This window comes from Frankliniella occidentalis, unplaced genomic scaffold (genome assembly GCF_000697945.3).
Source record: "Frankliniella occidentalis isolate FOCC.00 unplaced genomic scaffold, Focc_3.1 Scaffold4, whole genome shotgun sequence".
Taxonomy (NCBI): domain Eukaryota; kingdom Metazoa; phylum Arthropoda; class Insecta; order Thysanoptera; family Thripidae; genus Frankliniella; species Frankliniella occidentalis.
In genome coordinates this window covers 392,879-418,819 of record NW_026267134.1, presented here as the reverse complement: position 1 = coordinate 418,819, position 25,941 = coordinate 392,879, and the positions used below count along the sequence as shown (strand labels likewise).

Here is a 25,941-nt window from a genome sequence, read left to right as displayed (position 1 = left end):
GGGGGGGGGGGCTTCTGCGCGAGAGCGGCCCCTCGGGATGTGCACTCGGTGCTAACACGTAGTTACAATACTGCGACACTGCGTTTGTGTCCCCCGAAACAAGATCGTTAGGCCCTTACGCCGCCCCTCTCCCTCCTCTGTATCTCGACCCGCGCGCTCAGCCCAAGGTCCATGTTCGAGTGGAGAGAGGCAGTGTCTCGTGTCCATCGCAGCCTTTTCTCGCCTCTCCTTACCCCGTTTATTTCGCGTTTTCACTCTTACTTACTTTCCTTTCATCTCACTGAACCCGACTGCCAAATGCTTTTATGGCGATTGCGCCCCCTAGGGCTCACTTTCCAGGGCGGTGGATCGGATTATGTTCGAGGGTGACCCCCGCGCTCTCTGCAGCGCCAAGGTGAGACGCTAGTGCGAAGGTGTCACCCGAATAGTTAGTGCGACACGAGGAGCAAAGCCTGAGCGTCTCTCTAAGACAATTAGCTCACTGCCTGGCGGCCTTACCAAACCATGCAGTCGGGCTTAACGACTTGGGCTGGGGAGAGGCTTAACGCATGAGCCCGACGCACCGATATGGCCCCATGTGGCGCGCCGAGGACTCCAAATTAAATCACTCCCGAACAACGATGAGTCGGTCACAGCAACACCCCATTTGAATTAGGAGGAGCCCCGCCGAGTGACTGGTTGGGCGCTGCAGCCGCCTCGGGGGCCGGCCCAGAGCGAGGATCGATGACTTATGGCCCTACATCATTCCCCCCCCCCCCCTCTCTCTCTCGCTCTCTCGCTCTCTCGCTTTCACCCTTCTCCAACAACGCCGCCCCGAGTCAGACTTATGGTCCCCGATAGACTGAGATATTTCACGCTCACTATCCGTCGTACTTTGGTTCGAACGCCGCTTCTGTTGTCTCATCTGCAGCCTCCTCTCCCTTTCCTCTCCTCCTCTCCTCACACACAACACTGCGCGGCAGCGGCACCAGCTGTCAAGGCCCTTCGGCTCGGGGCGAATGGGTCGCATGGGGCGACTTAATTTCAATCCTATACGTTTGGGGTTCGTCCTTCCGTGTTCCTCAGCTGAGCGCAGGCTTCTGATTTCAATGCGTGCAACATACGAGACGAAATGGTGCGACATCTGTGGTAAAAATGAGCGTCGTGTACACAAAATAATACACCCCAAAAAATATTATCTTGGCCAAAGTAAATTGGACAGGCCCCCTAAAGTTTGCTAGGATGAAAAAGAGCAAAATTTGTCTTGCTTGCGATCAGAATTGTTTCCGGTAGTATATTTTATGTACTGATCTGCTCTGACTTACACTGAAGCAGTAGTAACTATCAAGGTGAAGGCCCCTCCCCTCCTGCAACCCATCTGTGTCCAGCTGGGTGGGCGGGCAACGGGCCGCCGCAAGCGGAGCTGCTGTCTGGTCTCCCGGGGGTCTTTCAAACCGCGCGCTCGCCTGTCTGCCATTCCTCGCGTTCCTTGGCGTGCATCTCATGTTGCGAATCGGGAACACGACTGTGAGCGCTAGGCCACAGTCATGCAAGCCTGCGGGGGTGGAGCTATGCATCCCATGCATATTGTTCGCAAACAAAATTGTTCGTTCTGATTTTCTTTTTAAAAGTCAGGTTACGCTGCATTTGTGGGTTTGATCTTCGGTCCGTTTTCTTTTCTCTCTACTTTCGCCCTTCTCTCCATTTTTCTCATGCTGTTTCGAGTGTGTGGTGGTCGCACAGAGACCTCTGATGTGGCCGTCCATACTCAGCTGGAGGCCGCACTTATGCCCCCGGGCAGGGGCTCTTTTGTTTGTTTTGTTGGCTGAAGGACGACGGAGTGTGAGGCCGGGCAAGTGACACACTTTTTATATTTTTTCACCTTGTTTGTCCCCCTTTGTTTTCAGCAGAATTTATTTTTACGTGACCACGCTCGCAGCTCGGCTCGGTGCCGTGCGATAATGGCGACGAATTGTGTTTTTGGCCGAAAGCATCCCCCATGGGGATTGCGGACAGAGATGAAAGAGAGACTGGGGCCTGGGACACGCGGGGCTAGGCTGGGCGAAGTGGGGGTGGGGCTGGGAGCCCCTGCCGTGATTGTGCGTAGTCCTGTTGCACACACGTTCTCTCAACTGCTTTCAGGAGTACTGGATAAGGCCGTGGTGGTGCGTGTTATTTTCAAACATGCTTGTGTACGTCACCCCTTTTTTCGTTACTTTTGTTGACCTGTCTCTATTTTTCGAAAAAAATTCTTCCCTCTTTTTATGGACACCTCGCTCGAACCTTTCCCTTGCGCTGTCGCAATTCACCTCATATGAGAGAATGTAAGGAAGCATTTATGGATCCTACATCATTGTCGCCCACAAAACTTTGCAAAAAAAAAAAAAAAAAAAAAAAACGATTGTCAAACGCTTCCTGATCGTACTAAGCGCATGCTTTTGCCCTTGTCTGTTGCAGGTGAGTTGAAACCAGACGCAACACGAGTGCGTTACGTGGAACCATCGACCGCTATCGCATCAAGGTTTTGTGAGTTCTTTCCTTGGTATTGCCGGTTGTGTGGGTCCATACTGTTTCTGCGTTTGTTTGTTTTTTTTGTTTGTTTTTTTTGTTTAAGAACTGTGAAATAGGTTTGTTACATGTTTTTGCATGTTTTGTAATCTACGATTTACAAAAGAATGTTTGGTAACGACTGCCCATTCTTCGACTAGTCTTGCCTTTCGTTAAATTCTAAGTATGTCGAAACCAAGAAATTTTCTTAAAAAAAACAACATAAGGTAATTTTTGACCTTGGTTTAAGGTTTTTCCGTTATTTTCAGGGAAATTAAGTTGATTTCAGGAAAATTTTACTTTATTTTAACACAGTTTGCCTTAATTCAAAGACAACTTTCCTTGTGAGGTAAAAATAGCGTTGAAGCTACGCATTGAGCCTCGTTTCAACGATACCATTTTCTGGGTGTAAGTAGTGCTTCTTATTGTACAATTTTAATTTTAAATTGTGATTTTACATGCTTTGTTTTTGTATGTATTCTGTGCGAACGTTCGTGCTTAGTTAAACCTACGTCCAGTTTCGGACAAATTTGTGCACAAAAGTGCATGATTTCGTACAAATGAAAGCACAAAAATGTTCGAATCAACGCAGAACGTAGGGAAAACATTTGATCGCCTCAATCCATGCAAAATAAAACATTCAAATCCAGTTCGTATGCACGATGCACATCTTAGAAAACACTCTCGTAACATCTAAAACCATTTTTGACAGTGACAACGGAAAACAGTCAATCAGCGAAAGCGGACCGCTTTTGTCAGCCTTGCGCTTGGCTTGTTCCCCGTGTTCTGTTGCGGAGTGTTGATGCCGCTTCCGCGGCCACGTTTGAACGTGGCGCCAGTGCGCAGACTGGAGCCACCCCCCGCTCGGTGGCGCGTGAGTTGGGCCGCCCGCCGCTAGATGGCGCCACCCAGTCGGCCGGGCCCGAAGCGCTCCCGCCTGCTGCTGGTGCCGCTGGATCCCGGAGATGGACGGAGGGAGCTTTCCCCACTTGCCCTGATGGCGGCCGTTTCTCAGACCGGGATTCACTGACAGTGGAAGGAGGAGGAGAAGGAACACACAAAATCTGCGTGAAATGAAAAATTGCCATTTTTACTGCGCCGCCGTGCCGCCAGCCCTAGCCCGCCCAGCCCGTTTGGAGCGGACAGTGACTGTGGAGCGGCGGAGCGGTTTGAAGACGCTGTCGGGGGCAATTTGTGTGTTAATGCCGCCATGTTATCCTCCGGACTTTTTTTTTCCCCCGTACCTTCCCTCTCTCTATCCATCCCCTAATTATTCCGAAGCACTTTCGTCTCTTTTCTACTGTCTCTCTGTCTCTCCCTCTCTACCCCCTTTTTCCATCTTGACTATATAATCCTGCCCCCTCTGCCCCCCCCCCCTCTCACTCCACATTCGCCCCCGGGGCTGCGCCGCGCAGAGTTCGCATTTCGTTCCGTTTCGTCCCCGTTCCGCTTCTGGTCGGCCGCGCTCGGTTTCCGCCTGTCGCTTCCGGTAATGAGCGTCATCACTTCCGGTCGCGCTGCATTAACGGCGCGGGGAGACACCACCGCCACTATCCCGGAGCGGGTGGGGAGCGTGCCCTGCCTGCTCGGACGCGCGCCCTCGGCCCGCGGGGCCAGGCGAGTCGAACAGTGCCGTGCTTGTGAGGGGGGGCCGTCGCGAAATTAGCCCAATCACTCAGGTGGAAGTGAATAACGGAACCTGCTAGCTGCCGCCCCACTCGTCACTCTATTTTCGTCGCGTGTCCTCGCGGTGCGGGCCGCGCGCGGTACTAAAGGGGATAAACTGCAGGCTCGGGCGCCGTCCCGGCCGTCCCGGCGCCATCCCGGGGCCGCCGCAGAGCGCCACTCTGGGCGCAGCGCCTCACTGAGGCTCTCATCTTAATGACTCGGCTGGCGCACAGCGGCGGACCAAAAGATTTCCCTCCGGTGATGAGCGCAGGACGTGTGTGGGATGGGGGGGGGGGGGGGGCAGAGTTTGCGAAGCACGGCCTCAGCTATGCTCATGGCCATGCACAATGGTATCAGAGAGCGTGGTTGGGGCAGGTACATCGGACCTAATTCTCTTTCTCTCTCTCTTCCTTCCTTCCCTCTCTTCTCTTGCTCGCTCGCTGGCTCTCTCTTCTCATGGGAATCCGCTTTGTTCACCGCGGATGGCTTGCCGTCATTGAGAACTCACCTCTACCCTCCTACCTACCTAGCCCCAACGGGAAAACGGGCAGAAACTAAGGTTTTTAGCAGATGATACATTTAAATTTAAAATAATTTAATTCATACAAATACTTTCAAGTGTCAGATTGCCTGTACTCTCGCTTTTTGAGTAGGGAGGCATAGGGCAGAGTCAACACCTTCAATTTTTTTTGTGTGTGTTAAAGAAAGTAAGAAAATGACAAAAATAAAGCAACTGAAATTATCTGAAATGTCTGTACCGGGTTGAGAGGAGTGTGTGCGGTTTACAATGGCTCGGCTCCCGCTCGCGGGCACACGCGGGGTTGGTGGTGTGGTCGGTACACGTCCGAGTGCGCAGGGGGTGGAACAGGGGGAGCGGGGCGAGCACGAGTCGATTCCCGACGTTTCCTGCTGGCGTGCTTTGTTTTACACACCGGCAGGCGGTGGTCTGCAGCAGTGCGCGGCTGCGCGGCTGCGCGCCGGCCCGGGCTCGCTATGAAGAGAAATGGACACTATATTGGCAATACCGCGGGGCTCTTGTGCGAGGCGGCCGCGCCCGTTGCGCTGGAGCGGCGTCGGGGCGGCGGCGCTGGTGCCGGCCGGGCCTCCGCTGCACTGCTATGGCAGACGGATGTTTCGCGGACCGAACACTACCGAACATCCGTGCGAGAGGTGACTAACTTTTCTTTGCAAAAATGCTTCTAGTTGTATGTTTGTCTGATTCTACACGACGGTGAAAGAAAAACCATGCGAAACTCCTTTAGTTGGAGGAAAACTCCTCAAATTTTTTCAAAAAAAGTTTCTTTTTCCATATTTTTGGAGGTCCTTTCTTCAAAATCTGACGAGTTTCCGCAGTTCACTTAAGTTTTCACTTTCTCTTCACAAAGTTTTACCATGTCTTGTTGACTCGAATGAGGCCTTGGTTAAAACGCGTAAAGAGGCATGCCGCATGCCGGAAATTCTTGGGGTTGAAGAGAGCGGCGGCCGTGGAAAGTTCCAGTGCGTGTTCGACGGCTGCGCGCGCTCCCCTTGTCAGAGCCTTCCAAGCAAGCAGGCGCTGGTGTAGGCCACCCGGACGCACGCGCGCTGGGCGTGCTGCCTACTGCGCGGGCCCTTACACAGAGAAAGAGGCTGAGGCGGGCGGGCGGACAGAGCCAGACAGACTAAGAGCCGTTTAACGAGAGCGCGTCCTCGTCCTGCTCTGCGCACGATGGCGTTTCGATCTCGTTCAAAGACTGCTGCTGCTCTCCCGCCCGCCGCTACGCTCTCCTAAAGCCTCCTCCAGCAGCCACTGTGTGTGCGCGTTGCGTGCGTGCGTGCGAGTGTTGTGCGTGCGCGTGCTGCTCCCGCATGCCCCACATAAATTCGCGGGCTTGGGAATATGAAGCGGATCGTAAATAAAGAGCCGAGGCGCTCGTCTTGGGTTGCAACGGCGGCGGCGCGGCGCGGGCGCGAGAGAGAGGGGCTAACTGCCTTTGTTATGAGGGGGGCATGGCAGGGGGCCGGCATCCCCCTCTACCCCGTCAGAGTCGCCCCGCGAGCAGCGACGCGCATCAAAGCTGCTGCCAGGAGCCCCGCGGAGAGATAAAGCTGACGGAAGGAGCGCGGGGCACGAGGCGTGGGGCACGAGGCGTGAGGCACAAAGTGTGGGGGGCACGAGGCGCACCCCGTGTAGGTGGAGGAGGCCAGCGGCTAGGCCGAGCTGAGCCGAGCAGAGTGGTCATCAGGCTACAGACGAGACAGAGGGCCTTTGCAGCTGCTGGCCAGTCCTTTCAAAGCGAAAGGCAAGCGGGAAAACGGCGGTTTTCATTTTTGAGACGCCGTTCACGCGGCATTTTGCGCAAGGAATAAGGGGAAAAATAATAAGGAGGGCCCAAAGGGGTTGGAGCGGCAGGGAAAAGAGAAGGAGTTTAGCGAGAACAAATGTGGCGTGTCCTTTGGGCGGCCCGTGCGGTAACAAGCAGAAGCAGGCCCCTCGTGCTTAGCGATTTTTTTATCCGCCTATTTTTTTGCCCCCTTGCCGCTGCCTTTGTCGGTGGCGGGCTGAACGGGGGACCTCCTGCAGTGTTTACTTTTGGGAAGGGCGGACAGCAGCGCGCGCGCGGCAGACGATCTAAGGGCGTCTTTGTCTTATTATTTGTGTTATTCATCGGGCCCCGAAAAAAAACAACAACTCGAAAAAAAGAAAATGTGGCGTTTGCGAGCCACAACGCACCACACCACACCCCAAGCGACATCAGCAGACCTCCTGCTGCCGCGCACCCGGGGTGTAAAGAATTTGAAGGGGACGAGGGAGGGAAAAAAAATGTGTGTGACCTGGAAACGAGGTCGGATTGAGAGGGAGAGGGGACAGCAGGGGTTGTGGGGGCGGAGGGCGTGCCGGGCCGAGGCGTGTCCCGGATGCGCGCACAAAACATAATTACAGGCAGCGCACATGCTGTTGGCATTACCCAAGTCGGAATGAAGGTAAAGCGGCAAATAAAAGTAAATTGGCGGCGGTGGGACAGGTGGTGAGTTTTACGCTGTACGTTGTTCGTTTTTGTTGTTTTTTGCAGCGGCGAGCGAGGTGTACCAAAATAAAACATAAATACGCGCCAAGACAAAAAGTGTAGTGTGTGCGCCGACCCCTGTGTGCGCTGCTCTTCGTGCTGAAAAAAACCGGAGGCGCGAGCGCGCGGCGAGTACGTGGACGCAAAACGGGGTTGAAAAATGGCGACGCTGGGCGCGGGTGGGCGGGGCTGCTCGGGGTGGTGGCCAGGCCAGCGACGGGGAAAGAATTTAATTCCTCGGCGAGAGCAGTCCACGACAAACGTCGCACGCGAATAACGTTTGCAGCGAATTTTAATGGAAATCCAGGACGGCGACGGCGACGGCGGCGCGGCAGCGGGAAGCAGTCATGGTGCTTGGGGATGTCCGTATGCAGCCGTGCACTCGGTGGCGCCGGGGACACTTTTCACAGGGCTAGACTGTAATTAGGGAGGGACAGAGCAAGAGAGAGAGAGGGCGAGGGAGAGAGGGTGTGAGGTGGAGAGGCGGTCGAGGAGGACGTGGACGGGAGAGAGCTGGGAAGGCGATGGAGAGAAAGAGGAGAGAGCGTGGCATGTACTTGCTCCCCCCTACATCTAATTAGTGCAGGGCTCGTGGCCCGCCCCCGGCCCGCCCCCGGCCCACCCCCGGCCCGCCCCCGACCCTGCCCAGTACCAACGTCAGCAGAAGAGACCCGAAAATGGCGACAAATGACCACCATTTAACACGGAGGCTATTTGTTTGGCGGGTGCAGTGGTGCCCGCGGAGTGCGGCTGGGGCGGTGGTGTCGGGCTGCCCACTGAGCTGGGTGGCTGCTGCTGGAGGCGCTCCCCGACCCGTACCTGGACCGACTTCGCGGTAGTGGGGCAGAGCGAAGTAGCAGGGCAGGGGCAAACGAGGCAAACTCACCAACAACGACCTGCTGTCTCTATTCTAGTAAATTTCAGTATTTTTCCGAAATGTGGATTTCAACCTTCCACTTGCAATGTTATCTTTTTCTTTTTTTTTTCGACCTGCTTGCTCAGCAATGCCAGCAGCACTGGGCGTGTGCCTTTTCTGAGATGGGGCACTGCCTTATGGTTGAACTGATCTATTAGTTTTCTTTATAATGAAAGCGGAGAAGACTAAATTCTGAGTTTTACGCCGATCTTCCATTGCGTGCGAGCGCGGGAAGTGTGGTTACTCGCCATCTTTGTCCTTCAGCCGAGGCTGCCTGGGGGTGACTGCAGAAGTTTCCTCCAGAGGCAGTGCTCTGGTCCAGGTTCGAGCTGACCATAGGGCGCCCTGGGCAGCTGGGCCGAGCGGAGGATGGGCGGAGAGGCCCGGTTGGGCGCAGAGTGGCTGGCTGCCTCGACGGGCTGGCCTCGCCCGGGGCGACAGCGTAGACGTGCGTCGACTGCGGCGGATGGATCTGCTGCTCCATTCAAGGGACAGGGTGCCCTGGTCAGGCCGACCCAAGTCACTCCTTTCATAATTCCCTCGGCGGGAGAGAAAGAGAGAGAGAGAGAGAGAGAGAGAGAGAGAGAGAGAGAGAGAGAGAGCAGGGGAGAGCGGAAGGAAATGGGTGGGGGGCAGGTGTGTAGGCCAGGCCGGGCGGGACGCCAGGCAGGAAGGACGGATTTATCTCTCTCGGTCAGCACTGCCGCGAGAGATTCGAAAGCGGAGCGAGGACGCTCCTCAACACACCGGCTGCCGTGATGTGCCGTAGGCAGGTCCAGGTCAAGCCAATGAAAAGGTGCGAATACGTGCTGTATTTATTCTTCATAGCACTTTAGCCTTAGCCTATTTCGCTACCAACTGCTGATATCGAAAACGGACACGCATTGCTCATTTAGGCAGATGGTGACATCATGTGACATCAGCCGAAGACGGTTTAGGATTCTGTGACCCCGAACTCGTTTCACGCGGGGACGCGGACGTTTCTGTTGTGCGCGAGACAGAACGCAAAATAAGTTCGAAATGTCCTTCGATTATTCCACAACTTTTAAAGGTACACCGTTTTACGATTACTTACAGTACATGAAACTCATCAAATCACGAGTCACGGTAAGGTATCTGGTAAAAATAAAAATGCTTACTGCGCATGAATGGCAGCGCGACCAGCCCAAAAAACTTATCTCTCTCTCCCTCGCCTTTGCCGCGTCAGCTCCTTTTGTAACGCTCGAGTAGCCGGTGTGCGGAAGGTGCTGTGCTCGGCGGGGCGAGGTTGAGCGCGGTAGATGGGACGTCGGGATAAGGAGGAGCCGAGAGCACGTAAATAGCACCCGCGCTGCAGAGTGTGTATGACGAGGTCCATCGCGATGAGAAAGTGTGTCACGAAGCTTTTCCGCGAGCTCTCCCGTCTCGTAGTCGTTGTTTTCATGCAGGCTTGACTTTGTGTCTGTGACGACTCCATCTTCTCGATGAGTACGAAGGCGGATATACTACACTTCGGGAGCAAGCAGAAGCGGGGACCTCGATGTCAACGAGTCGTCGAACGCTCACGCCCGACGGCCCACAAGGCCAGAGGGGCCAGGGCGTTATTACCAAGGGCGATAAATATTTACCCGCGCTGCCAAAAGTCAATTCGTCCGAGGACCCGCCGCGTGTTTCCCGCCCCTGAGACCTGCCCGGCTGCCGCACCATTCTTGGCGCGCCCCAAAGGAGGGCTCCAGGCTGCTCGCCCGGCCGGGGATCCGGCGCGGGCCAAGCGCAGCTGCCGCTGTTGCTGTAAGCCCCGGGCTGTCCTCAAGGAGGGGCTTAATAAGTGCGTTTACTGCTCGGTCACCGCCGAGGTGCCCTCCCCCCGCAACCCCCTCCACCACCCACTAATGGACATCGGCCCGTAATGCGGCTGGTATGGTCTTGGCGCCACCGGGGCTTAATAGGGATGATGCCGAAGAAAAGGAGGTTGCCTCCTTGCGCCCTCAGCCGCAGACGACGACGTGGCCGCTGGCGGGCTGTTTTGCAGGAACTTTACCACCTTTTAATGAATTGCGTTTGGGCGGGATGAGTATGGGATAAAAGAAATGAGATTTGCTTTACCTTGATGTAAACGACTTTAAGGGGCTCAGCGGTGGGTTACATGTTATGAAGGAACTGAGAGTAGGGATCATCCAGAAAGTACGTCCGTCATTGGCCAGTACGGAACTTCTATCTTCAGCCTCGGCAGGAGCCCCTCATACCGCCTGATGGGTAGTCAACATCCTGCCTGGAGTGCATGAGTGTACTGCGGGGTGGCCTTCCCTAAGCCGCGCAGGCGCCGAGCTACACTAATTAACCATTAACCGAATAAATCTTAGAAAAATTGACGTACCTTCTGGACGATCCCATTTTCACATGACAGTGGGCAAACTGTGATACACTTTACTTTGTTGTCGTCTGACTTTAAAGCCGATTAGCGAGTGGACACTCATTTTTCGCCTGTGTGCTTTGGGTCATCGGATGAGCGTTTTCGCCCATTGTCATAGCAGTGTAGCGCCACCTGATCACCGGGGAACGTCGTGGTGGGGTGGGGTGGGCCCCCCTTAAACTGGCAGAGTTGAGCTGTCCCAAATCGGATACGCCCCGCCCCAACCGCACGGACGCCGCACCCCGCCCCGCCCGCCCCGCCGCTCCCTCGAGCCCAGCCTGCTGCTCCTGCTCCGCCGCTGGCTTAGCCCTGTGTGTCGGAAGGCCAGCGTGAGCCAGCTAGCTGGCGAGGGGTGAAAGAACGTCGAGTGTGGGGAGGTAGGGGGCAGGGGGGCAGGCACGTGGATGCCAGAGTGACACACCCGGCGGAAGTTGTTGCCAAAAACAGCACCGTGCGCATGAAAGTGAGTCAGGCAGCGGGAAGCTCGCGGCCCCGGTGTGTGTGTCCCCCTCCCTCCCTCCCCCACCGCAACCAGCCGCTGTTTGTAAATAAACGGTGGAGTTGAGCCAGGCTGGCAAAGGCGGGGGTGGCCGCCAAGGTGTCTTCGGAATGAAACTTTTATTTCCACGGTCACCTTTGTCGGTCAAGGTTTTGTCACGTGAAAACAATTATTGTGTGTCCGTAAACGACGCACTGTTATTCTGTCATTGTATGAAACAGTACATCCCTGAAGCGTTTCCATCAGAAATGTCGTTTTTTAACTACCAAATTTTTCTTTGGTTATTTTTTACGGTGTTCGTCCCCCTCAGCCAGCAGCAGGCGCGCCAGCGATACACGCGGCCCGGGTGGCTGTCCCCGCGGCCCGAAAACTCTTTGTCCGCCACGACTACTAGACTTCTCTGCTGCTGCTTCATAAATTATGGGCTCCGCCTGGCTCCGCCCCGTCCGGCCGGCAGCGTGTCGCTGATATCGTGACGCCGTGGAAAGGTGCAGGGGGCAGAGGGAGGGCGGCCGCCATGGGCCCAAGTTGAGTGGGGCGGGAGGCCGTTGTCGCGTCGCCACGGCCGAACTTTGACGGGGGAACAGCTGTCGGGCCAGCCTGCCTGCTGCCCGCACCGCGTCGCCCCTACCTCAACAGTTCTTCCAGGCGGCTGAGCGCCCCCTCCCTCCTCCCTCCCTCCCTCGGGGGCGGTGGCGGCGGCCGGCTCGGCTACATATTCATCCCCCGTGAGACAGATCCACCTCCACCCCCCACCGGCCACCCCCGCCTGCCTGCCCCCAGCCTCCAGGCTGCCTTCTCTGTGTAATTGTTGATAACCCCCGCAGCAACAGTAGGCCGCTTCAGCCGGAGGTGAAGAAATAGGTCATCAAGTTGAAGCATACTGCTGAGATGGTGACCTCACCTCCTCTTCGGTACCGCCCATGTCGAAGGGGGAGACTGACTTACTTGGCAGATTGGAGAGCGAACACACGTCTAAAAATAGAGAGCAGGGTAAAAAAAAACTAAAAAAAGATAGAAATAAATACAAAAATAAAACACAGCGAAAAGACGTAAATGTAGATGGAGCAATGAATGTGGGAGGATGTGGGAGGTTGTTACAGCCTTGCGCCGATGTAACATATCCACATACAATTCCCTCCCCTTCTGCCCCCCCCCCCCCCCCCCTTCTCTACACTCTCTCACGCACGCACACACACGACTCTGCCTCCCCCCCCCTCTCTCTGTCTCACTCTCTCTCTCGCTCAGCCTCGTTCTCTGCTTCTGGCGTCCACGACTCACCTCGGGGCCACTTTTACTGCGGCAGCCAATGTGGAAGCGGCGGCGTAAATATCCGCCTGTGTCCCTCTCAGCGGCCGGGGCGTGGCGGGGCCGCGCGGGGCGGGGCTGGCACTATTGGCCAGCGCCAAGATGGACGGGTCGGAATAAGATCGTGATCGAATTAGGACCTCCTTTTTCTGGGCGCCCTCTGGGTCCGCCGCTCGCCTTGCCTAGTCTTGGGGTCCCACCGTGGTGGTTGTGCCCCCTCCCACCCCCAACCCGCTCGCCGCCGTGCGCGGTGTGGTCGTTGAAGCGGAAAAGAGGCGGCGCGCCTCCTCCCTGAGGAAGATTCTCGAATTGCCCAAATAACTTGTCCGGGGAAGCCTTTCAGGGCGGCTGTTACGAGAAATACGAGTGACTGGGCCCCGCCAGCTCCGCGGCGGCCGCGCGGCCCGCGCAGTCGCCGCGCAATGAATCCTGCCCCTTCCACCTCTCCCCATTCCCCCCTTCTGCACCCCCGCGGCTCCTTTTTCTCCGCTGTGGCAAAGTTGCCAATGGCCGCTCCGCGCCAGCGCCACGTTGTGATGGCCTATCGCGGATTTAAGCACCCGCGAGAGCTGCGCTGCGCTAGCGGGTGAACCGGGGGCGGGGTATGGGGGCGGGAGGCCGGCCGTAGAGGGGGCGGCGGGGGCGGTGGGGGCCTGCCGGAAGAGAGAAAGTGCTGCATAAAAGCCCGGCTCCGTGGCACACGCGCTCGCGCGCTCCTTTGGCCCCGGCGTCGATGTTGATGGCGGAGGTTGAAGGAGATCGTGGTCGTGGTTGTACACTTTTTATTTTCTGAGGGCGAAAATCAAGCAACACTAAAACACTAAACTACACTAAAACTTTTTTTGTAACGGTTTACAGGAAGATTTTCCGGAATGTAGGCTATGTTGTAAAATTACAAATTGAAATTGGAAAGTTGCACACTGTTACAAAAAACCACAGTAATAGGTACAGGAAACTATTGGTCATACACTTGCCTAACATGTTTGTGGTCAAACCGTACCTCCTACAGAAGAGGTACAGGATGCACCGTACCAAAACCGTACATCATACAAACTGGGTACAGGAGCATCGTATCAAAACTGTAGCCATGACGTTGCTTTACCCTTAGAGTGTAACTACAGGTATGCCGTTTGAATTTTTTTTTTTTTTTTTTTTTTTTTTTTTTTGGGGATTGGGTCGGGAATTGAGCGCCAACTTCAAAGTTCAAAATGGTTGCATCCCTAGGGACTGGGTCAGGCAAGGTGCTGCCCGGTTGAACTACGACTGCGGCACCTCTGGCGTATGACTTATCTGGCGTGACGTATCATCAGCGAGAGCTAACTAGCGAGTCAATATCCAGGCCAGTGACGCTCCGGGTATGGTACAGGATAAAGATGTTGTTTTTGGACTACGGCTTGCCTGTAGTGTATCCTATACGGCAAAATATGGCGTACGGTTCCGTACTGTGACAAATCGTAGACAAAATACTGTAGTATCTGCTGTAGTTGGGTACGGTATTTTTAACAGTGCAAGCACCATGTATCAGCATTGCGACGTCAAATTCATTACCGAGCCAAATTGAGTTGTCGTAAATTTACAACATTAAAGAAACACAAAATGTAAACACGAAAACTGTTGTAAATTTACAAAGAAATTTTTCCAGAGACATCAGATAAAATGAAGTATACTTTTAAAAATTGATGTTGACGGGTTAGTGAAATGGTGTGTTTTTCTGTTACAGTGCCGGTGCGGGTGGTCTGGGCCGCCCACGGCATGGACGCCGACCTGCCGTGCAACGTGTCGGCGCCGATACGCGACGACCGGCCCAACATGGTGCTCTGGTTCAAGGACTCGGAGGGCGTGCCTCTATACACGTGAGTATTGTCTGCAGCGAATACTGCCAAGGTCAAAGTTCGCCAAAGGCGATCATGGATAGGAGTCACAACCTTGCGTGACGTAACACGCAAAGTTTATGGGCTTTTAGTGTTTGGGAACTAGCGAGTTATTTAGCTTATTCAGACTCGTGAAAGTTAACGAACAGTTTTATTGTCTACATAATTTACTAATTTCCCTGACCTCGATCTCGGAGTTGCCTACTCCTGTTTTCTGGCCTTGTAATCAATTTAAGCCTGTTGGTGCTGATCGTGGCCCTGCAGGTGGCCCTTCAGGTAGTCTCGGTCGGTGGCCCTCAAGACTAAGGCGAGGGACCAGGTCCCCGTTTCGGTACCCCCCAGCCCAGCCCTCAAGCTCCCTAAGCATTCCTGGCAAAGCCTTCTAATCTAGGGATTGGATCATTAACCGACATCTTGCCCCTGCTGGGGGGTCCCAGCACTGTAAGGTAGCTGCGTGATACTTGGCAAAAACTTTCAAAAGAATGTAGAACACGACGAGAACAACGATGAGCAGGAGGTTGGCTTTGGAGACGCTTGCGAGATGGTGGGTGGGTCTGCCAGATGGAGATTGGTCCATCAGTTCTTCTCTCCAGTCGCGTCGATTTCCGTTTATCTCAGTCGGTGTAGCGGGGCATCATTTGCCCGCCACCCCCGAGGGTACCCCGCCCCGCCTCACCCCGCGTCGCCTCGCCTCACCTCACCCCGCCCCGCCCCACCACGCGTAATTTGCATATCTTTCCTGGGGAGGAGCGCGTAAGACCGGCGGGCTAGACAGATACTGCTAGGGAAAGCGGTGCGGCGCCGGCACCACCATATTTCTTTCTTTCCCGCCCGACGCTTTTTCCTGATCACTTTTAAACTTTGAAATCTGTACGTCCTGCAATACGACGATCTGCAATCTCCATGGCGCATTTTAGAGCATACTTCAGCGTCATGCTTTTATTTCAAATGCAATCTTGCAGCCTGAAGGCTTTTTTAAAAATATTTTATTTTGTAACCAAACGTGTTCATTTTTATTATTTTTATTTTATTTTTTGTAGTTTTTGTCCCCTTGCCGTGTAAGACTACTGCGGGAAATGAGTCCCGCTTGGTGGACTACTTTTTGGGGGGCAAGGCGACGACGACGACGACAACAACCGTGCGAGTGGTGAAGTGTCGGCTGCTCCCCGCCCCGCCACACCAGTGTTGTCTCGGTCGTAACGCCTACTCACCCCATTTGGGGCCCGCCGCGCCCCTCCCCGCCACGCTCTCATAAAGGGACTGCGGCCCCCAGCCCCTTACTGCCCCGCGTTACACTACCAACTAGAATTTAAAAATATGTTTGGTCTTGTTTTTTGTCGTTTTTTTAAGACTAGACTTTCCTTTCAAGGAAGCAGAGGAAGTTGATTTTAATTAGGAGGCTGGCTCGGATGAGAGGCGAGGCATGAAAGCCGTTGCAAGGGGAAAGGTAGATGATGTAATCCATACCGAAAGTATTTTTTTTTTAGGCATCGCGCTTGTTTTTTGTTTGGGCTAATCCTTACCGGCAATTTGACATCTTTACAAGGGTAGACAGGTGTTTTCCTTTTATATCTTCGTATACATATATCGAGCACGATTGAAGATATGGGGATAAAAGCTAGATGTTTTTTTCATTTGCACCCGCTTCATTTGTGCTTCTCTTATTTTGTGAGATGTGAGCAATTTAGATGGAATCAAACGCACATTGTGATTTGCCAGCTTCACTGATAAACCAAGTGTTCAACTGCTCAACACTTGTAAGTGTGCAACCGCAAGTTCAATTCTTGCAAGTGTACAATTCAGTAGTAGCACAGTTGCAAGTGTTCAACTCGGTATTTGTGCACTTGTAAGTGTGCAACTCCTCTGTTAAACACTTCCCCCACAGTAAGCGCCCGATATAGAGAAGTGTGCAACAGGAGAGTTGAACACTTACAAGTGCACAAATACCGAGTTTAACACTTGCAAGTGTACTACTACTGAATTGAACACTTGCAAGTATTAAACTTGCGGTTGCACACTTACAGGTGTTGAGCAGTTGAACACTTGGTTTATCAGTGTTGCGAAAGAAATGCGTTACGACCAAATCCATTTGCAAGTTTCTAACAGTACGCCATCACCACACCTTTCGCCGCCAGCGGTGCGGCTGCGACGACTTTCGTCTAGGTCACTTGAAAGTGGGCGCGTCCTCCTGGGCCCTGCCACCCTACCGCCCACGCACTGACCCCGAACGGTAGCGAGGCGTGCAGGGGGAGAGCGGCGGCGCTGTGCGGCGCGACGGAGATTGAGCGGCGACGCGCCGCCCACCCCTTGAGACAAAGTTAGAGCGATTCGCTCCGCCGGGGAGATAGGCAAATTGGGATGAATACATATATCTGGACGTCACGTGGCGTCGAGCGAGCGGGGGACGTGGCGTGTAGCCGGGGTGTGGCGGTGGCGTGGAGGGTGTAGCAGCAGCGCTCCCGTGGCCGTGGCCGCTGTCATTTACCGGCTCGGGGAGGGGTGAGAGAGAGTGTCGGGCAGACAGGCTATTCAGACAGGTGGGAAGGAGCTTAGGTGGAGGATATGGCGGCGGATGTAGGTCGGGGTATCTCTCTCACACCATGCAGGCAGTTGACCTGTTTATTTTTGATGCCGACACTATCATTAGTTTTGTGATTGACTTTCAAACTGAGCTTCACATTTTCTGTCACGCCTTCGGCCCTTCAACACCAGGAAAAGTGTGTTCTTAAGTGAAGTAATACTGCAGATGCAATTTTAAATAGTGTAGTGACAATATTGGACCTGCAGTTGGACAAAATAAAAATGTTTCCACTCGAAGATTCAAATCTGTCACTTCTCTGGATTGCATCTTGCAGAATGTGCTCACAGATGCATGATTGCAATGGAAAAAAAAATTCTACCTTGACGTTTAGAGTGCTCGCATCAGTATTTTTTTCTTTCAAGTTAACTAATCGCACAGGAAGTATTGCGTTACCGTTGTTTTGTAATTGGTTGAACACTGTCCCAGAGGGCACGTTCGTTATCACCCGGCCAACCCGCAAATGGCGCTCTCTTCCGGTTTGGTGCCCGTTTCGCGCCCCTTTCCCCTCCATCTCCTCCTCCCTCCCCCCTCGCGCCCTGCGCCGCGCCGCTGGCCGCAGATTGCACATGTGGAATGGAAATCTGGCTGGCGGTTACAGATAACCCCAAACCGTGGGCTGTGCTCCCCCTCACTCCCTCCTCCCCTCCATTCCTCTCCACCCTCCTCCACCCCCCTCCACCCCCCTTCAGGGACAGCCCCCGAGAGCCCTGCGGGATGAGTAGCTGCAGTCACCCCGAATTCACAGCGGAAGACGTAAATAATCGCCCTCATTTTGTTGAGTGCTCCTTATGGAAGTTATTTCTTAGTTCCCTCCCTTCCTCCTCCGTCTCCCCTCCTCCTCGCTCTTTCAGCACCGAGCTTCGTGCGGTCTGGTCTAGTCTGTTTCTGGGCAATCTGCGATTTGTGGTCCAGGATTGCAGTGTACACTTCCAGAAGTTGGGAACCGGCGCGATATGGATTGTTTTATTTATTTTTTTGCCCCGTGCATTCGTGTTACGTCCTAAGGTCACTAGATAAAAAGGTGTAATTCACATCTGTAAATGGTTGCAAAGTACTTAGTGGCCTTTTCAAATGAATTAAAATTGCGAAAACCATTAATTTACAGCTGCACTCCAGTGCCTTTAGAATTTTTTTCTTCAAACAAAACTCGGCAGAGGTGCGCGACGTGAGCACCGTTGTTGTTCCAGTGGTGCCACGTGAAGTACTTTCATGTCGCAAGTGGACGCTGCGGCTAGAGTAAAAATAAAAAGTTTCCTTGATTCTTTTTGTTTTTCTCCCGCTCCCTTGCGTCGTCACTTGCGTTTGGCGCTCTTATTTGTTGTCTCGGTGTGCGGTCGGCGGCGGCCGCCTGCTGGCCCTTCTCTTTGCCCTTTGATGTCTTGGTTTCCGCTTCCCGGGTGTGACCGACTGACCTTGGTCGAGCCGGGGGGGCCCCCCTCCTCGCTTCCTCTCTAGGGCTCGTCCTCGAGTGCGAGAGCGGGATGGAGGCGGGCGGCGCGCGTCCCCAGGCGACGCCGCGCGGCCTAGGGAACATGAGAGAGAGAGAGAGAGAGAGAGAGAGAGAGAGAGAGAGAGAGAGAGAGAGAGGCGGGGGCGGTAGGGCGCCCGGGGGCGGCCGGCGGCGGGGCGATGCGCGGTCGTGAGGGGACCCCAGACGACCACCGCCCTGAGAGGCTGAGTACATCACAGGGACTTAAGGATGAGCGCGGACCCGCTGGGAGACTAGCGGCCCGTGTCCCGCCCGCTACACGTCAAAGAAATGAAGCGAGCGAAACCGCTTGAGCCGCCGCGCGCGCTCTCTTGGAGAGAGACAGATAACGGGAGAGACGGGGGCAGAGACAGACAGAGACAGAAGGAGCGAGAGGGGGATACGATACGGCGAGAGTGGAAGGTCTGGTCTCTCTCGGCTGTTTCCGTAATGCAAGCTGGCCTGGCGAACTTGTAAGCTCGTGAACGACGATGTCGACGACGACGACGTTTCCCAAACTGCGTTGACGTTGTGACCAATGACGGCCGAGATGGAGCGCGCGGGGTGCACGACGCGGGCGGGCGGGCGACGGGGGGCGGACGACGTTGTGACCAATGACGGCCGAGATGGAGCGCGCGGGGTGCACGACGCGGGCGGGCGGGCGACGCGCGGATGCCGGCGGCGAACCTATTGTTGGCGCCGAGACTTTCCATTTGTGCCGCCATTCGCGAAGCTCATCTTTCTCGTCCCGCTCGCTCGCCCGCCCCCGCTCGCCCGCCGTGCCGCCTGACCCCGTTCCGACTGTCGCCGTCTCCGTGTCCGGCCCGGGCCCGCCAGCAGCTCCGACTTGCGAATGAACCGTGAACCCAAAAGAACATCTTTAGCTTGTCGGCTGCGTGTCGTCGTCATGGTATTCTTTGTCTCGGGCCAGTCGGGGACGCTGCTTGCTGGTGTGCTGCAGACGCGCAGATAGTGATGGGGCCATTCTCCTCCCTTGTTCTTTCTCTCTGTTTCTTCTCTCTCTCTCTCTCTCTCTCTCTCTCACTCTCTCTCTCACTCTCACTGTCTCCCTTGCTCGCTCTCTCTCTCTCTCTCGCTCTCTCTCAGTCTCCCTTTCTCTCACTCTATCTCACTGTCTCTCTCTCCCTCTCCCTCTCTCTCTTTTCGCTAGCAATCGCCGGATGGCACTTGCAGTCGTGCTCCGCTCCGCGGGGCTGGCCGGGCTGGCCCGGGTCGCACGGTCGGACATGGGGATTAGGTCCAGTCGGCCGTGAGAGTGAGACCCTGGCCTGGCCGAGGCCCGAGGTCGGGAGACACAGAGTCCGGCCCCTGCTAATCTGGGTAAAAGCCCTGATGGCACACCCCCTCTGCTTTTAAACGGCTCCGAATGCCAAGATGGCCTTTTCCGGGGGTTGATGGGGGGTGTAGAACGTATAGTGAGTGGGGTGGGGTTTGCAATAGGCGCTGCTGCTGCCAGCTAGACGCTGACCAAAGACCAAATAAAGAAGGCCCGGGCCGGACTGTCCGGCGAGGTGTGAGCGGTGATACGTCACCGGCAGGGACACTTTAATGGGATTGCATTCAGTCGTGCGGGGCTCGCCGCCCCCGCGCCGCCCCCGAGCCGCCCCCGCCGCCTCTGGATCGGGGCGTTACGACCCGCGCCGGCCCCGCCGCCCCGCCCGGCCCCGGGTACAAATACACCCCTCCCTCCATCTCCTCCCGCTGCTGGCTTCCGCCGACTGGCACGATTCAGCGAAATTAACAGTTTCACATTAGCGAAAGTAAACGGGAACGAGGGAAAGGGAAGAGAAGACAGAGTGACTTCATAGGTAAAGTGTTACATGTGGGGGCTTCTATTCCGAACTTAATCGCCCGCGGTGCTTAAGGCCGTCAACCATCTTTTTTTTTTTTTTTTTTGTTCTTATGCCAGAGGTGTTTTTCCCTGATGTTGTTTGAACTGGGCCATCGCGTTGGGGTAAGCGGGGGATGGCTTGGTCGACACGGTGGATCGTTTATCTATGTACGGCATCGAATGCCCCCCCCCTTCCCCTTTACCTCGAGGGCGGATGGACGAAGTCCGTTCATATTTTACTCGCGCGGGTCTGTATTGGCATGTCAGTGTCCCGGGCGCGCAGCCTCGCGCTGGTCCGTCCCTTGCGCGGCCGTGAGCGGGTACCGCCTGCAGAGCAGAGGGTAGGCCACCACGCGGACAGCGCCGCGCGACGGGCGGGCGCGTGGCCTACCTCCCGGGCGCCAACGGTCGACCCGCTGCACAGAGAACGGGGAAAGGCGCGACAAATACGATAGATATTCCTGGGAAATATACCTATGAGGGACTAATAATGAGTGATGAGGTTAAGGAATGAAAGCGTGCATGCACATTACGATGTAGTTCTTTTTGCATTGAAGTTACCCGTAGTACTTCGGGAGTAGTGTCAAATTACGTCAGACTTTTCTCCCTTTCTCATCACGGCCCAGCCCAGCCCCCCGCCGCCGAATGCTGCTGCACGCCGCACGAATTGATTCTGCTGCCATACATCAGCCGTCGGGGAACAAAGAGAGCAGAGTGGAGCCCGCGGACCCGTCGTATCAGTCGCTAGCCCCCTGTACACAGGCGCGGGGAGGGGGGGAGACGCGGGGACGAGAAATTGGCCTATCTGGCTCCTATTTAGAACTGGCGAGGAACTATGTGCGTCGCCGTGTAAGCGATGAATGGTTGAATCCGATTTCCTCTAACTGTCCAAAATGTTACCGTCTGGTTATCGTGCCGAAACCTGCTCTTTCCCAGTAGAAATGGGCAGGATAATAAGAGTGTAAGACCTTTCCGTGCCACTGTCCAAATATCTATGACGTTTACAACATTTTTATAACTGTTAATTTGAATAACAGTTTTAAATTGAACAAATCTGCTGTCGAGTCTCTACTCTGCGGTTTACGAAAGTAAAATCAGTTTTGGACTGCATTTTTCATACCACCACAATATTTCTCAACTTAAAACCGTTACTCAAGATAACAGTTTAAAACTTCGGTTTTTATGTGGTTTGTTTAAAACGGTGACATTAATGTGAATTTTCCTTACAGTAGCAGAGCTTGTCAGAATTACATTTTGTTTGAAGAGTCGGTCCATACGTAAGGTGCGAGCCTATGTTTGCAAAAGTCTTTTCCCCGCCGTGCGAGAGCAAAGTTAGTTTTTCGCGCTGTCATTCTTGTCACACACACATTCAGGTTCTCTCTCTTTCTCGCGGAGTACACACCCACACACTTGCACGTTTCGTCATATTCTCCCTTGGCTTTTGCCTCCCAAGGTCGGCGTCGTATTGTGCAAACCCCGGGCCGTGCTGCGCGCGGGCCTCTTCTCCGTACCTTTTCACACCGTCGTGTTCTCGTACGTTGTTGCGCCGTTGCTTGTTTGTTTGCTTGTTTGTGTGACACGGCGACATGGAGTGTGCCATATGTGGCGCTGCGTGATGAATGTGTGAAATGACGAACTCCGTCTCTCTCTCCGCTTCCCTCGCCTTGGCTCCTCTTCTTCTCCCCCTCTTCCACACTCTCTTCTCTTTCTCGCTTTTCTGTCCCTCTTCCCACCCCCACTATTTCTTCTCTCCATCTCTTCTTTCGACGCCCTTCTTTACCTGGAGTTTCTCGTTAGGACAGCGCAGCAGTCCGCAACGCTGACTGTGTCTGCACTACTTTTTTGTGCAGTGCTATGTTGCATACACTTACTAAATGCGAACGAGCAAATGCCCTGCTATGGCTGCGTTTTGGTCCACAGCATTACATTGGGACAAATAGGAACCACTATTCGGGACAGTGGGTGTACCTGCTCAGCAAAATTGCCTAAGAACTACAATGGCACAGTTATTTCTAAATCAATCGTGCGTTCATGAATTGAACCTTTATTGCCACACAATTTTCCCATCTTGTTTGAAAAGTGTAGAGAAGAAGGGATGTCATAAACTGCTGGGTGAACTTTACATTTTACATTCGGAAAAAATACCATGCGCTAGTTCTGTACAGAATAAGTAATACATTTAAAGTTGTGGATGCGTACGTACGTGTCACGTTTTCTCCCACCTGCCCAACCCCCGTGCGAGTTAGGGTTTAGAGAGAGAGAGGCAGAGCGATGGGCAGACGCGGCTTGTCTAATCGCCGCTCATTTTTCGCGGATTGCCGTCGCCGGCCTGTTTGCGACTCGCCGTCGTGCGAGGAGTGCACTGAGATATGAGGCGCATTACGCACGAGCACCTGTGCACACCTGGCGGGGCGGGGCGGGGCAAGGCGGGGCGGGGCGAGGCTCCCAGGACTGGGCAAGGACCCGGCGCCCTCACCACCACACCCCGAAGGTATTTGAACCCTACCGAGCAGCCCCCAACCCCACTCCCCCCCTTAGTGTCTGACCTCTAAACCTACCCTCACCCTCACCCCTTACACCCCCCACCCCCCCAGCAGGAGGGTTGACGGACGTGACGGCGTTAGGGACATTAATCATGCTCCAACCTGAGCAGCTACTCAACCCTTTTCTCTCACCCCCTTCCCTCCCTCGGCGTCAGTCGCAGACACATCCCCGCAGGCCGCGCTGCTGCTGCACATCAAATAGTAACGCCCCCTGCTCCTCTCACTCCAGACCTCCACCCCCCTTCCCCACTTCCCCCATTCCCTACGTGACAACGACGCGACTCTTTCGAGAGCAAAACAGTCTGTGAAATGTGAAAGCCCTGTCAGCCAATTTAGTCGGCTGCACTATATAGCGCCTGCATTCTTCATGGCCGCCCACACACACTGTTTAGGTGCTGCTGCCTGCTGTCATTTCGGAAACATCGTATACAAGTTTAAAGGGCGCGTACGCGTGTGAGAGAGAGAGAGAATGAGAGAGAGAGAGAAGGGGGGAGGGTTGTACATGGGGGTAATGTGTGCATCACACGAGCAGGCCAACTACTAAATACGTGTGCGGGTGTGGTGGTTAAGCAGACGGACGGGCGGCGGACGGGCAGACAGCGCCATAAGAACACGCAGCAGGCAGCCTCACTCGGCGGAGGCACGTCCAGCACACACCTGCTTCACGGGGGCAGTAATCGTTAGCACGAGCGTAGCGTAGCGGGGCGGGGCGTGGCGCGGCCACTTGCTGCAGCGAGGCGAGGCGGTGTATGTGTAGGCGACTCTTGCTCCCAGCTCATGCCATGGTGTTGTGTTTCTGTTTTCGCCAGCTTTGACAACCGGAACGGCGACCTGGACCGCGCGGAGCACGGCGCCATCGCCAGGCCCAAGGCGGGCAAGGGGAGGTACTTCTTTCTCACCTCTGCGAACGGGGTGCCGCTGCCGCCGTCCGGTCCCAGGGCGTCGCCGCACAACTGGGAGGCCGACGACGAACTGGTGAGTCCCAGTCCCAGGACCGCCCAGGACGGTAACGATGATCGAGGCTTGACTGCTGTCGTGCGAAATAACTTGTTTTTTTCGTTTTTCCTACTTTGGTTTTCCACCGTTTGTTGTTCTGTCCGTTGAACTTCCCTCTCCGTGTCCGCAGGTGCCGAGGGAGATGGCTCGCCTGCGCATCCTGAACGTGAGCGACGAGGACGCGGGCGTGTTTCGCTGCCGGGTGGACTTCCTCAACTCGCCCACGACCAACTTCAGGGTCAACCTCACGCTCGCAAGTGAGTTAGTGGCCCGGCTCATCTGCATAGCATAGGGTGCCGATCGCTGTGACCCCCCCTTCGCCCCAACCTCTAACTCGTAGGCGCAGAGGCCTCTCGCAACCCATTGCTTATTCCTCCCCTCACCCCCTTTCCCCTTCTTTCTTTTTCCCAGACACCTCTTTCTGTGACCAATCAGTTCGGAAGGGATGCTTAAAACTTGCTGTTAGTTGGGCTGGGTGGGGCCGAGGCCGAGGGGCCGAGACCAAAGAAAGGTTGTCAAGATTGGCAGCACTCCGGGAAGGCCTCCGTAACCTAATTTTCTAATTAAGGCTCGCAACTTCTTTTTTTTTTCGGGCGTGGTGCCCGGTCCTTCGTTAGTGCTTAGTAGTGTAAGCCTTCTCTATCTCCCCTTTCCGGCACCGAAACCTTTTCGAAAGCTATCGACGTCCTGTTTTAATAGGGTGTAAACACTCGTATTAAAGGGAAGGTAACTATTGCAGTACAGGTCCCACATTCCTTTCATCGCAGCCTCGAATTGCAACCCTTTCGCCATTCACAGTCGGATCGCGTCGCACGTCCTTGTCAAAAAAAAGCCGCGGTCGGGCCTTCTCGAGGCAAACGTGGGACAAAGTCTTTTCCTCTTCGTTTGGCGGTGTTGTCTTACTTTCAGCAAGACCACCACGGCGCGACGGCGCTATACACTTCTGGCGATGCCGCTGACTTCAAAGCGTATTCGTCCGCCTCGCTCCCTTGCCTTCCACCTGCAGCTCGCCCGCCCAAGGGCCGCCAGCGCCACCTGAACGCCCGGGCTCCGCTGACTCTCTGAAGTCGGCCGGACGAATAGCGAAAGGTTTCAAGTGTTTAAGTTTCCAGTTACGCCGCGCAGGCCGGGGCCGGGCCGGCGTTGCCCTAGAGCGCCCTCGGCGCCCACCGCCGCCGCCGCCTCCAGCCGCCCCCCACTCCCGCTGCCCGCCCCTGTACCTCCCGCACCGCCCCTCCGGGTGGTCCGCCGGAATTTTAGAACGGTGCCGTATGTACTCAGGGAGGAAGTACAAATGAAGTTTTTGACGACTTGATGAGTCCGCGAGCCGTGGCGTTTGACTTTGGGTCCTTTGCTGCCCGCCCTCTCCTGCTCCAGGACAGTCGGCCACCACCATGTCCAGGAGGAGGTAGGTTGGGCGGGCCTCGCTCGGGAGCAGGAACTGTCCCTGGAAATGGTCGTGCGGCGACGTCCAGCGTCCTTGAGGAATCCTGCCGCGCGGTGAAAGTAAAACAAGAAGGCGGAGTCCCGCTGGCCGGACTGACCGGCTGCGGTCGTAGCATCGATAGGAAGAAGGTGGTCTATGTGGAGCCAGTCGCCCCGCTCACCTCAGCTCGGGAGTAGTACTTTCTACATATATATACGTTTTATGTTTGTTTGTTTTTCTCTCATTTTATCTGGCTTCCTTCTTGGCCACAAACTTTTTCCGGTGGTCTCGGCGGCCGTGTGCGCGCCGTTCGCCGCGCGTCCCCGCGCGTTTCGCTTGTTTAGCGTAGAATAACCAAATAATAAAAAACAACACAAACAAGCTAAGTCGCCCATCGCGCGGCAAACGAGAGGAGGACGCGAAAGGGGAGGCGGGCGCCGCGACGCGACCGAGACGGGAAAACGTCTCCGCGGCGGAAGAAAACGAAATAATGAATCTCAAACAAAGATGAGTGGTGGGCCCGGGCCCGGGGTTGCGGACGGGGCCGGGTAGGATGGGGTGGTGGCAGGGCGATGGTAAATTTGGCGATAGAAGGGCCAAAGGAGGAGCGCGACGGCTTTGCCATATAGAAGGGCGCGTAACCAGGGAGGGCGGCGGCAGCGGCGGCATCGGACCGTGAGGGCAGAGCTGAGGGGGAGGTGAGGTGAAGTATAAGGAGGGTCGGAGTACTAATTACGCATCGCATTACGTGTCGAGGACCAAGAGGAGAGAGGCCTTTTCTAAATGAAGTAGAGCAAAACGCGCGCGCAACAAGCAGTGCCAGCCGCCTGTGCCGTACCTGCCTGCGC

General features: G+C 55.1%; 1 protein-coding gene across 2 annotated transcripts in view; it reads left to right on the top strand.

Annotated features, from left to right (window-relative positions):
- Positions 1 to 25,941, top strand: part of LOC113218352 (neural cell adhesion molecule 1-like) — a 220,512-nt gene that overhangs the window by 158,988 nt on the left and 35,583 nt on the right. For both annotated transcript variants that reach the window (XM_052267787.1, XM_052267790.1), the window contains 3 exons: positions 14,077 to 14,209; positions 23,481 to 23,646; positions 23,798 to 23,924. In XM_052267787.1, coding sequence (XP_052123747.1) covers positions 14,077 to 14,209; positions 23,481 to 23,646; positions 23,798 to 23,924 — 426 coding nt within the window. The remainder of the gene's footprint in view (positions 1 to 14,076; positions 14,210 to 23,480; positions 23,647 to 23,797; positions 23,925 to 25,941) is intronic.